Here is a 13573-nt window from a genome sequence, read left to right on the forward strand (position 1 = left end):
CCTTTATTAAAATGCCTTCTACATATTTAATAAGCTAAGTTGCAAGTCCATATTAATCCCCATAAACAATTCCTGGAGAAAGACCAGAATTGCTTTAATGAACAGAGACTAAGGCATTCCATGATTTCCACAGCTCCATCCAGCCAACAGGGATGTCTTGACTAAAACACAGGAGAGTATCTACACGTCATTTTTCATGTTTGACTTTCCAAATATTAAAAAAATATATCAGTTTGGAAACTATGCAAGCATCTTGGCAAAAATCCAAAAACAACCTTTTGGAAAATGAAGGAATATTGAAATGAACCCCTTGCTGGCACCATCACAGGGAGGTTCAACCAGCTTTCTTCAAAAATTCCTCTACAATTTAACGGCCATATACAGTCCAAGTAAAACCTCCAGGGAACAGAGCTTATGGTATCATTGCTGGCATTTTAGCAAGTTGTACAGGATGGCATGTCCTGTGGCAATACTGGGGGTGTACAATACTATCTGGAGGTGTCCTTTTCACATGAAATATTAAACTAACCCTGCTCTTTCAGATGAGTGTTAAAAATCCCATTGCATGATCTTAACATCAGGCAATTCAGCACAACATTCATTCTTTAACAGATATCACTAAAATAGAGACATAATGAACTCCAGATGCTGGTTTACAAAAGAAGATAAAAAGTTATGGGATAACTTTGCTGGTCAGGTAGCATCTCTGGAGAACATGGATAGGTGAATTTTCTTTAGACACTAAAATAGATTGCATGGTCATTACCACGCTGCTGTTTGTGAGAACTCGATGTGCATGGATGGACAGGGCCCTAATGTGGGCAAAGGGGATCAGTGTCGATGGGCAAAAAAGTTGACATAGATGTGGTGGGCCAAATGGCCCGTTCTTGTGCTGTACAAATCCATGACTGACAGATTGGCCACCTGATTTCACATATTACAACAAAGAGGATATCTCATGAATAGGTAAGGACTGGGAGATAGACAGGACTCTGAGCTGGGAACATATTATACAAGTGTACTTTTCTTTTGGAGCGCATGCTCGACCATTGGTTTCAATCATCCAGCATCCCTAAGGATTTTCCATCAAATCATCTTCATGGATAAAAATGATGAGATGCAGGTTCCTGAAAACCCATATAGATTCTCCTGACAGGTTATTTTGCAGGCGGACTGTTTAGTTTCATAATATTTTCCCTCTGGTGGATTTTGATTACTGAAATAACCTGCACCACTGAAAAGCCCACATCAAGGCATTCTTCCTGCATTTGTCAATCTTTACTCATCGTGGAGAAATTATGTAGATTTGGAAAGCTTCTTAAAACCTGAATTTATAGAATCAGGGAATGAGATGGTATTCAGGAGGCAGTTTGGCCTGCAATCTGTGAAAAAAATCTTTTGACAAAACACCCCAACTAGTCCAACTAGTTTCTGTTCTTCCTCCACATTTCATTTTCAAGTATTTATCCATTTTCCTATTTGTAGGTGCCCTTTAAGGCAGATCGAAATAAAATGCAATGTGAAAAATACTCATCGTCTTTCGTATTTTAGGAAAATAACTGCAGATGCTGGTACAAATCGAAGGTATGCTGGAGGAACTCAGCGGGTCAGGAGCATCTCTGGAGAGAAGGAATGGGTGAAGTTTCGGGTCAAGACCCTTCTTCAGACTGATGTCAGAGGGGCGGGACAAAGACTTTAGTTTTTTGATGGGTTCATAGCATAGACATGCCCTTCGGTCCACACGGACTATCAATCACTCCTTCACACAAGTTCTACATTATCCCACATTCTCATCCGTTCCGGACACATCATGGATAATTTTACAGAGGATATTTAACGTTTGAGATGTGGGAGGAAACCCATGTTGTTACTGAGAGAATGTGCAAACTCCACACAGACAACACCCAAGGTCGGGATCGAACCTGGATCTCTGATGCTGTGAGGCAGCAAGTCTCTCAGCTACACCATTGTGCTGCCCTGTCAGTTTCTTTCTCAAAATTGGTGTGCGCTGGTCCCAACACTCCTCTCATTGGAAATATTTTCCTCTCATTTTCGCTGTTTAAAGCCTTTATAAAATTTAAAACATCACCATCTACTTCTCCCATTTGCATCCGATCCAAACACAAACCCTCCCCTAATGGCTGATTACCATTCAGGAATGAGGTTGGCAAGTGACCAGAGTTAGATCCTTAGCACCTCCATGCTCAAACCACGTCTTTGTGAGAATGCAAGCAAAATCTATGATAATCCATTGACATGCTAACAACATCTCCTCAGTGACTTGTTTACAATGTATTAACATATTGAAGAATCTACTGACATTCATGCAATCTGGAATTGAAGAACTTCTACTCCTTGGTTACATAGGAAGTTGAGGTCATTCAGCCCTTGAGCATGTTCCATCATTCAGTGTGACCACATTTAACACGACACAACGACTTTTGCTTCTGTTTGCTCCAGTTCTCTAATCATACCTGTTTAGAGTGTTTCGGGAGGAAGGAAAAACTCTTGGCTCGGTATATCTCTTGCCATAAGCACAGCCTGATCTTCTTTGTAGGTTCGAAGGTCCTGTATTTCACATCTATTCAGATCATTTCAATAATTTTCTCGTTCTCTAACAGCCCCCATCAATCTATCGACTGGTCCTATCCTCATGGCAACGCTGGTCTCACTCTATCTCATATGTTCCCTCTGTCCTATACACCCTTCGCCCAACTTAAAACTATTTGTTCTCCCAGTTTTGGCAATGGATCTTTGACTTAAAGCATTAACTATGTTGATTTTTCCACAACTGTTTGCGAAACCTGTTGAGTTTTTTAAAATCATTTTCTACTTTTCTTTCAATGTTTGTTTGCGATTTGATGTATCTGACCATAGAAAACTAAAATCTGAACTTATTATAAGTCTGTGCAGTGTGTCTGGAATTATTAGCTAGAGCTTTGAATATCACAGCAACTTTAACATCTACATCAATCATTCATTTGGGGAACATCTTGATTTTGGCTTTGTAAACATACTGTTGCGTCAATCCAGTTTGAGAAATAAGATGCTCAATTTATCCTTTTACCATCTTGAAGCATCAAAGCAAGAATCGGAGATGTAGATATTTGTCTGCTATTGTATACCCTAAATGCACAATGTTTTATTGTATGGACTTCAATTTAACCAAATTTTAAAAGCAGAGTTCTCCAAACATGCATTATAATAATATCACCAGTTTAGCACATATACTCGAGGGGAATCATTACAGTTCATTGCTTCAAAAAGGAATACCATCTGCAACTATATCAATATTCAGCTCTGAACTTTCAATAACATGCAGTAATAATAAAGCAGTGAACTTATCATTAACCTTAAATTCTGGAAGAAATGTGCTTGCCAAATACCTGCAAATACTTATTGTCAATTACACTTACAGCATATACCTCCCTATACCCAGCAGAGTTAAATAACTCATAATTTACCCGGTTAGACATGATCTTGCACCATTTATGAATTTTGTGGTGTGTTGGGAGTACAAGCTGACAATATGCAGTGACGGGATAGTTGGGTTCTCAATGACCAATGAACTCATACTCTTAAGAGCTGAGAATTGAAGAGAGGAGTGATGGGGAAGAAAATAAGACGATCAAGAAGGAAAAAAAAAGAGACTCTGGTACTTCTACAGTGACTTTCATGTCCCTTTCAGAATATCCCTCAGTCTTATATCCATCAGGACCTTTTTCCCCTGGGTGGAAATGTCAAAGACCAGAGGGCAGAGCTTTAAGGTCAGAGAGAGAAAGGTTAAAGGAGATGTGTGGGGCGAGTTTTTCTTTGACACAGCAAGTGGTAGATGCATGGAACGAGCTGCCAGGGGTGGTGGTGGAAGCAGACACACAAGCAGTATTTAAGTAGCTTTTAGATAGGCACAGTGTACACAGGGAATGAAGAGGTGTGCATCATGAGTAGGCATGTCATGTTTAGGTAGTCATGTTTAGCACGGATATTAAGGGCTGGAGAGCGTGTTCCTGCGCTGTACTGTTCTATGTTCTAATATCTCAAAGCACTCAATAGCAAAGGAAGTGGTCACATCAGAAACTTCCACAAACAATAACGGAATCTACTTTTATAATGTTGCTTCAGGAATAAATGTTGACCAGCATATCAGAAGAACTTCCACGTCCTTCACCAGAACGGGGTTGAACGGGGTTGGGGTCTTCAGTTTGAAGGGACATACAGCACCTTGCTTAGCATATTATTCTTAAGATTTGAATTAGAATTGAAAGTGCTAGCAACTAAACTGCTGATGCCAGCATAAAGTGGGAGAAAGAGCCTGAGAAAAATAAAAAAAGATACTGTGTAACTTTTAAAATGTTTTTATTATCTCTAAGAATAATTTACCACCTGACACATAGACATTTCAGTTGTTTCCATTTTGGGCAAACAGATTGATGTGCATTGCATTAAAAGTTCATTTGAAGCACTTTTTTAATTGCCAAGCATGTGTTTCTGCCATGCCTGTAAATATGGAATTACAGCACAAATCCAGGGAGTTGGTTAAAATACCAGAAGAGACTGTCGCAGGATCAGTAAAACAACTGATGGAGTCAATAGACAATAGGTGCAGGAGGAGGCCATTCAATGTAATCATGGCTGATCATGGCTGATCATTCTCAATCAGTACCCCGTTCCTGCCTTCTCCCCATACCCACTGACTCCGCTATCCTTAAGAGCTCTATTCAGCTCTCTCTTGAATGCATTCAGAGAATTGGCCTCCACTGCCTTCCGAGGCAGAGAATTCCACAGATTCACAACTCTGACTGGAACAGTTTTTCCTCATCTCAGTTCTCAGTTCTCAGTGGTGCAAATTGACCAGCAAATTTGGAAACATTCACACCACAGTGTAATTCTTCACCACCTGAACTGACTATAGGAAAACTCTAATTATCCATCATGTGACCATTCTGAAATCCCAATGGCTCAGCATCTGGTTGACCAGGTAATGTTTGTTGCAGACAAAATGTGTAGGAAGGAACTGCAGATGCTGGTTTACACCGAAGAGGGCCACAAAATGCTGGAGTAACTCAGAGGGACAGGCAGCATCTCTGGATAGAAGGAATGTGTGATGTTTCAGGTCTTCTTTAGACTGCACTCTGATCCAACACATTGGGGCACAGTTCTGACCCTCACATTTCCTACTCATCGGGACCTCAGTCCCTGTGCTTTCCTTCAACTGACCAGAGTCCTGTTTCCCAAGCTCCCTTTAAACATATTTGTTTCACTGGGAATTTTTTTTAAATACTGTGTTTTTTAATTTTAAAAGATAATTAAATATGTGTTAGGGTATTTAGAGGAATGATACTCAATAATACAGAAAACCAGCTAGTCCAGCACTACCAAAGTCCAGTGCATGCCAGAGATCAGTTTACGGTAGGTTACGCATTAGTAACAGCATGTGTTGTTAACACGCTTTCACTATTGCACCTGTTATTTACAAGCCCTCCTTTTATTTTCATTCTATGCTTCAACATTGCACTGGTAAAGATCAGACATGCACTGTTCTTTGGAGAAAAGATCTTATTACTTTGGCAGCAATAAAAGGAAAAGTGCAAAAATTGACACAAGCAGGTGAGATCTTACCGCTGGAACAGTTTGGACCTCCCCATCCTGGTTCACACTGACAGGTATTGGGAGCGATACATCTTCCATGGACACATTTCTCAGCACAATGAGCTGTTTGTGTTGGACATAGAGGAAATAGAACAAGAGAGAGAAAACTGAAGTTAAACAACTTGTGATAACAACTGTTGCCGGTCAGATCAGATGTGTATTGCTACACAAGAACATGTTTTGTTCCACACATACACACACGTGCACACATACACACGTCATGTAATGACTCCCACAATTTAGCATAAAGAATCTCATCTGCAATTTTACACCCTAAATTCTTAGATCATAGTCAGCTTTTATGTTACTTAATGCCTTTTGAAAAGGAAGGAGGAGAGGCAGCAAAGGGATAAGGGTAAGAGCAAGGGCAAGAGGATAAGGAAAAGCAAATTTAGATTTCCCAATACATCTCAAGGTACTTAACAGCCAATGAAGTATTTTTGATGCGTGATCATTGTTGTGATATCAGAAAAGAAAGTTAATTTGCTTACAGAAAATCAAAAAGATGGAAGGATTGAGGTAACGAAGGCAGCAAAGAAAGAAAGGAGGTGGCAAGAAAAAATGGTGGAAATGAGGAAGGAATGAAAGAGAAAGGAATGAAAGAATGATTAGAGCAAAGATGGAAAGAAAGGAAATTGGGGAAAAAGAAAGGTGATCATATCACAGCAATGAAATATTATGCGATGATCTATTTCTGTGGCTATATTTAAGGGATGAAAATTAGACCTGGTATTTGGGTAATAGGACCCTCTGCCTCAAATAGTGCCAATGCACCTCTTAAGCCCACCGAGACAGTGGGCTGTTTCCAACCTGCACTAGAAGTACTCATTGAGTGAAAGTACTCCATGTTCTGGAGACTTCAACCCACAACCTAGAGTTACCCATTAATTCAGCCAAAAGCAACAAAGACAATAACATGTGTAGGGAGGAACTGCAGATGCTGGTTTCAACTGAAGATGGACACAAAAGGCTGGAGTAACTCAACAGGTCAGACAGCATCTCTGGAGAAAAGGAATAGGCAACGTTTTGGGTCAAGACCCTTCTTCAGGTCTGAAGAAGGTACATGATAAGGAACGTTTAGTTCAAGGTAAAGCCAGCAAAGTCCGGTCAATCATAGTCCAAGGCACATAAAAGAGGTAGAGAGTAGTTCAGCATTGCTCTCTGGTTGTGGTAGGATGATTTAGTTGCCTGATTCCAGCTGGGACGAAACTGTCCCTGAATCTGGTGGTGTGCATTTTCACATTTTCACACTTCCATACCTTTTGCCTGATGGGAGAGGGGAGAAGAGGGAGTGGCCAGCGTGTGACGTCCTTGATTATGCTGCTGGCCTTGCCGAGGCAGCATGAGGTTTAAATGGAATCAACAGAAGGGAGGTTGGTTTGTGTGATGGCCTGGGCTGCGTCCACAATTCACTGCAATTTCCTACCTCTGAATCTCTGGAGAGGCTACTGGGGTCCCTCGATGGATGTGAGGGAGGAGATGTAGGGACAGGTGTTGCATCTCCTGCTGATACAGGGTAACGTGCTTGGGAAAGGGGTGGTTTTGGGTGGAAAGGGATGAACCTAGATATTGCGGAGGGAGTTGTCTCTATGGAAAGCAGAAAGGGTGGGATGGGAGATGTGACTAGTGGTAGGATCACATTGAAAATGGCTGAAATGTCAGAGAATGATTTGTTGGATACGGAGGCTGGTGGGGTGAAAAGCAAGGACTTGGTGAAGTCTAGCCTTGTTCCTGGGGGAAGGGGAAGGGGAAACCTAAGCAGATTTGCGGGACACAGATGAGGGATCCATCTACAACAGCAAGGGGAAACCGCATTTACTAATGAAAGAGGACATCTCGGATTTCCAAAAGTGAAAAGCCTCGTCTTGGCAGCAGGTATGGTGGAGACGGAGAAATTGAGAGAAGGGAATGGCTTCCTTGCAGGAGGTAGAGTGGGAGGGGATGTGGTCCAGATAACTGTGTGGGTCAGTGGGTTCATAAGTCAATGTCAAGGATAGTCTGTCCCCCATGAAGGAGACGGAGACATCAAGAAAGGGGAGAAAGGTGTCAGGTAGCGCAGCGGTAGAGTTGCTGCTTTACAGCGAATGCAGCGCCGGAGACTCAGGTTCGATCCTGACTACGGGTGCTGCACTGTAAGGAGTTTGTACGTTCTCCCCGTGACCTGCGTGGGTTTTCTCCGAGATCTTCGGTTTCCTCCCACACTCCAAAGACGTACAGGTATGTAGGTTAATTGGCTGGGTAAATGTAAAAATTGTCCCTAGTGGGTGTAGGATAGTGTTAATGTACGGGGATCACTGGGCGGCACGGACTTGGAGGGCCGAAAAGGCCTGTTTCTGGCTGTATATATATGATATGATAGTCTGAGTAAATTTGAGGGCAGTGGTAAAGTTGGTGATAACAATGGGTTCTGTAGAGGTGCAGGTGGCATCCCCGATGCAGTCGCTAAAATAGCGGAGAAAGAGTTGGAGGATGGTGGTGCCAGTGTATGTTTAGAACAAGGACTTTTGACGTAACCAGCAAAAGGGCAGGCATAGCAAGGGACCATGGATATACAATTGATGAAGAAGGTCAGAGGATCCAAAAGAGAAGTTGCTGAGGGCGAGGACAAGTTCCGTAAAGTGGAATTAGCGAGAATGACAAATTATTTTTAATGCATTTTAATTGAATGTGATGTGGATAAACCCATTCTCAGTCAGAGACCTGCTTGTGAAATCCTGGCAGATATGCTCATGATAAATTAATAATATAATTATCATAACGTTTATGATGTTCTTAATTCAAAGGAAAGTAAACGCATAATTCAGTCCAGTGTTAAACACCAAATAGCCCCTCCTTATTATACAGTATACTCTCAAGCAAAAGCAATAATAAATATTTGTTATTTTATTTAAATATTAGGATCTCCAGCCTACAGAATTTACTTTCCATTACCTAATGTACCTCAGCATTCCTCTGAAGGTTTTTCTTCACAGTACACTACAGTAAAAGTAGTCTTAGTAAAGGTTAGCAACAACTTTCAGGGTTGTCAATTCAACATGGGATAATTCTACATGAAAAATAAGGATGTGGCAATAAACATATTGCAAAATGACGGAAAAGTTGTCCTTTAAGGAAGCATGTTAGGTTGTAATTCTTTCAAAATAGACAAAGAAGAGAGGAAAATATTACAAGCTCACTGCTGCCAACTGCAAAAAAATGTACATGGTGTTAGCAAAAATAGAAACAGCAGAACGTATCATTTAGTTTTGAGAATTAGATATGCTTGTAAACAAGTATATTTTTGAGTTTTCATAGTGCAATCTTTATAGAAACACATTATTGAGAATATATAGGAATACATCAATAAAACTGTCTCCATTTCTTGAAACCATCGGTACCCAGTAGAAATTTTTAAATTATGTTGTCGATCTCTCAAAGTGCCAACAATCATAAACAAAATAAGGAAAATGGTCCCAAAGCATCTGAGTTGAATCTTTCTTTTTTGTACATTATGTGAGAGGGCGAGAGGGAATGAAAATGAACCTGAAAAATAAGAACTGGAAAAGAGAGCATGGAGTCAGAAACATGTCCAGAGAAGCAACGAGGGGGAAAAGAGCAGGAAACCACTGAGAAGAGAAGACAAACAAGGCAATGAAAGCGCTGCTCGAGGACTTTAAAATTATGAACTGGTTTGGCAGGGTGGATAGAGAAATAATGCAACAGATCAAAACTATTGGCCAAGGGTGTAAGATGGTCAGTCATTCTTAAATCAAATAGGTATGTGAAGAGAAAGTTCTTTACTAGAAAAATAGTGAAAACATGGAGCGTGCACTTGCAGGAAATGGTGGAGCTGCAGATCAGAGATGCTTTTAAGGGGTGGCTGGATAAACCTGAGGTAGAAAGGACTGAAAGGACATTGGATGGGATGAGGTGATGAGGGGTGGGAAGAGGCTCGTATGGAACAGTTACTGGCTTTGACCTGATGGCCTGTTTCTGGACTATGAAATCGAGCATGGAGTCATAGAGGGATATAACATGGAAGAAGAACCTTCAACCCACCAAATGCATGGCAGCCATCAAGCACCTATTTTCGCACTAACCCTATCCTTTCACGTTTTATTCTGCCCACATTCCCAGAAACTCCCTCCAGTCATCTTCGCATAATTTACACCGGCCAATCAACAATAGAAAATAGACAATAGACAATAGGTGCAGGAGTAGGCCATTCGGCCCTTCAAGCCAGCACCTCCATTCAATGTGATCATGGCTGATCATTCTCAATCAGTACCCTGTTCCTGCCTTCTCCCCATACCCCCTGACTCCGCTATCCTTAAGAGCTCTATCTAGCTCTCTCTTGAATGCATTCAGGGATCTGGCCTCCACTGCCTTCTGAGGCAGAGAATTCCACAGATTTACAACTCTCTGACTGAAAAAGTTTTTCCTCATCTCTGTTCTAAATGGCCTACCCCTTATTCTTAAACTGTGGCTCCTGGTTCTGGACTCCCCCAACATTGGGAACATGTTTCCTGCCTCTAACGTGTCCAACTCCTTAATAATCTTATATGTTTCAATAAGATCCCCTCTCATCCTTCTAAATTCCAGTGTATACAAGTCTACTCGCTCCAGTCTTTCAACATACGACAGTCCCGCCATTCCGGGAATTAACCTAGTAAACTTACGCTGCACGCCCTCAATAGCAAGAATATCCTTCCTCAAATTTGGAGAACCAAAACTGCATACAGTACTCCAGGTGCGGTCTCACCAGGGCCATGTACAACTGCAGAAGGACCTCTTTGCTCCAATACTCAACTCCTCTTGTTATGAAGGCCAACATTCCATTGGCTTTCTTCACTGCCTGCTGTACCTGCATGCTTCCTTTCAGTGACTGATGCACTAGGACACCCAGATCTCGTTGTACGTCCCCTTTTCCTAACTTGACACCATTCAGATAATAAGCTGCCTTCCTATTCTTACCACCAAAGTGGATAACCTCACACTTATCCACATTAAACTGCATCTGCCATGCATCCGCCCACTCACACAACCTGTCCAAGTCACCCTGCAACCTCATAGCTTCTTCCTCACAGTTCACACTGCCACCCAGCTTTGTGTCATCTGCTAATTTGTTAATGTTACTTTTAATCCCTTCATCCAAGTCATTAATGTATATTGTAAATAGCTTCGGTCCCAGCACCAAGCCTTGCAGTACCCCACTCGTCACTGCCTGCCATTCTGAAAGGGACCCATTTATCCCCACTCTTTGCTTTCTGTTTGCCAACCAATTTTCTATCCATGTCAGTACCCTACCCCCAATACCATGTGCTCTAATTTTGCCCACTAATCTCCTATGTGGGACCTTGTCGAAGGCTTTCTGAAAGTCAAGGTGCACTACATCCACCGGCTCTCCCCTGTCCATTTTCCTGGTTAAATCCTCAAAAAATTCCAGAAGATTAGTCAAGCATGATTTCCCCTTCGTAAATCCATCCACTCGGAACGATCCTGTTACTGCTATCCAAATGCTCTGCAATTTCGTCTTTTATAATTGATTCCAGCATCTTCCCCACCACCGATGTCAGAATAACTGGTCTATAATTTCCTGTTTTCTCTCTCCCTCCTTTCTTAAAAAGTGGAATAACATTAGCTACCCTCCAATCCACAGGAACTGATCCTGAATCTATAGAACATTGGAAAATGATCACCAATGCGTCCACGATTTCTAGAGCCACCTCCTTAAGTACCCTGGGATGCAGACCATCAGGCCCTGGGGATTTATCAGCCTTCAGTCCCATTAGTCTACCCAACACCAATTCCTGCCTAATGTGAATTTCCTTCAGTTCTTCCGTCACCCTAGGATCTCTGGCCATTAGAACATCTGGGAGATTGTTTGTATCTTCCTTAGTGAAAGGGTAGTCCAAAGTACCGGTTCAACTCGTCGGCCATTTCCTTGATCCTCATAATAAATTCCCCTGCTTCTGTCTTCAAGGGACCCACGTTTGCCTTAACTATTTCTTTCCTCTTCACATACTTAAAGAAACTTTTACTATCTTCCTTTATATTATTGGCTAGCTTACCTTCGTACCTCATCTTTTCTCCCCGTATTGCCTTTTTGATTATCTTAGTTAACCTACCAACCTGCACACTTTGGGATAAGGGAGGAAACCAGAGCAAGCAAAGGAAAACTAATTCAGTCACAGGGAAGAACAACTCCACGCAGGCTGTACCAGAGGTCAGGATTGATCCCGGGTCACAGGAGCTGCAAGGTAGTAATGCTACTGGTTGCACCACAGTGCTGGCCCTCCAGACAGTCTAAATTTTAAAATCTGGCCAAATATAACAACTAGAAAAAATGCCAGAGAACGCAATACAATTCACAGAGTGATTATTGCATGACTGAACACGAATATTAGTACAATGAACACTGGGATAAAGGTATGCCCCAGTTATTAGGTTCCAAACATCACTATGGATCAGACCTTCTTTGCGCCAATGAGTGAAGGTCTACTTGAAATGATTGAAGCTTTATGTGGTCAGTTATTATTCATATGACAACAATAATAAACATTATTTCAAAATAAAATGTTATAGAAATTGAATTGCCATTTATAATCAGCAGTCAGAAACAAAAATCAAGGGTTATGGTCAGCAGGATCACATGTTGAAATCGCTTTGTGCTTCACTGTAACTTTTGATCGGCAACATACCGGAGGGAAACAAAGGCTGCAATGTTCTACCAATTTCATGGTACAAGATCTTAAGAACATTTTTTAAAAAGCAGAAGGACCTTAGCCAAAGCTAAAGATCATATGGATATAGCTTCAAGCTATCCCACATTTTTCATCATTTGCGGGAAGAACCCTAAGGCCATTCAGCCCACTGTGGTTATGCTGATCCTTTTGAAAAGGCTAACCCATTCCCAATTCATTCTCACCTGTTCTTTCCAAGTCTTTATCCAATTCCCTTTTGAAGGTTGCTACTGAATCTGTGAGCAGGCAATGCTTTCCAGGTCATTAGCTCATGGAAGGACATTTACCCTTGTCTCCCCTCTCGTCTGATAAACCCACCCCCTTTGGCTACTAAGTTTCTGTTACTGGAAGCAACCTCTCGTAATTTACCACATCAAAACCCTTTATTGACATTAAATATTAGAGTACAATTGTTCTGGTTTTAAAAATGAACACGGAAATTTACTACATTCCAACCTATCGATGATGTCCTCTCCTCATCATTGCCAAAGTGCAGGAGGAGAGGGGGTAGGGGCATTCAGATCATCGTGCCTGGGCTGACTTTCCCTTACCTATTCCCATCCATTCACACCACAAACATCTTGCTTTCAGCTTTTTATCCAATTCCTAATCTGCCAATTCTACAAAAACAGCCCCAATTTTAAAACTATTTTCACTGTTTGCACTCCCCACACCAGCATGCAAGTTAACCCAAGCTTTTCCTGCAACATGGTCCTATAGTATGATGTACTAATGCAGAAGGAAATACTGTGTAGGAAGGAAATGGAGATGCTGGTTTATACCAAAGATAGACACAAAATGCTGGAGTAACTCAGCAGGTCAGGCAGCATCCCTGGGGAAAAGGAATAGGCGTGGTTTTAGGTTGGAACTCTTCTTCAGACTCATTTGAATGGTCTGAAGAAGGGTTCCAACCCGAAACATTGAACCGTTGAATTACTCCAGCAGTTTTTGTCTATCTTCAGTAGAAATCAGCATCTGCATTTCCTTCCGACACAATCTTTCTATCAGAAGGGAATTCCTGTTTTTCTCACTTTGGCTTTAAGTCAGGTCACCAACGTTGTCCCAACTCTCATATTCCATGCCAACAACATCCAGTGAACAAACAATAGTCACAAAAGAGCTGCAGGGAGATAAATCAATCTGGCTGGTACTTCTCTTTCTAATTAATCATTCATCAAGCCAGACAGAAAATAATCACCTCA

General features: G+C 41.5%; 1 protein-coding gene across 1 annotated transcript in view; it reads right to left on the reverse strand.

Annotated features, from left to right (window-relative positions):
- Positions 1–13573, reverse strand: part of megf10 (multiple EGF-like-domains 10) — a 158269-nt gene that overhangs the window by 101704 nt on the left and 42992 nt on the right. The window contains exon 5 of the mRNA XM_078395540.1: positions 5620–5712. Within this exon, the coding sequence (XP_078251666.1) occupies positions 5620–5712 (93 nt within the window). The remainder of the gene's footprint in view (positions 1–5619; positions 5713–13573) is intronic.

This window comes from Rhinoraja longicauda, chromosome 3 (assembly GCF_053455715.1).
Source record: "Rhinoraja longicauda isolate Sanriku21f chromosome 3, sRhiLon1.1, whole genome shotgun sequence".
Taxonomy (NCBI): domain Eukaryota; kingdom Metazoa; phylum Chordata; class Chondrichthyes; order Rajiformes; family Arhynchobatidae; genus Rhinoraja; species Rhinoraja longicauda.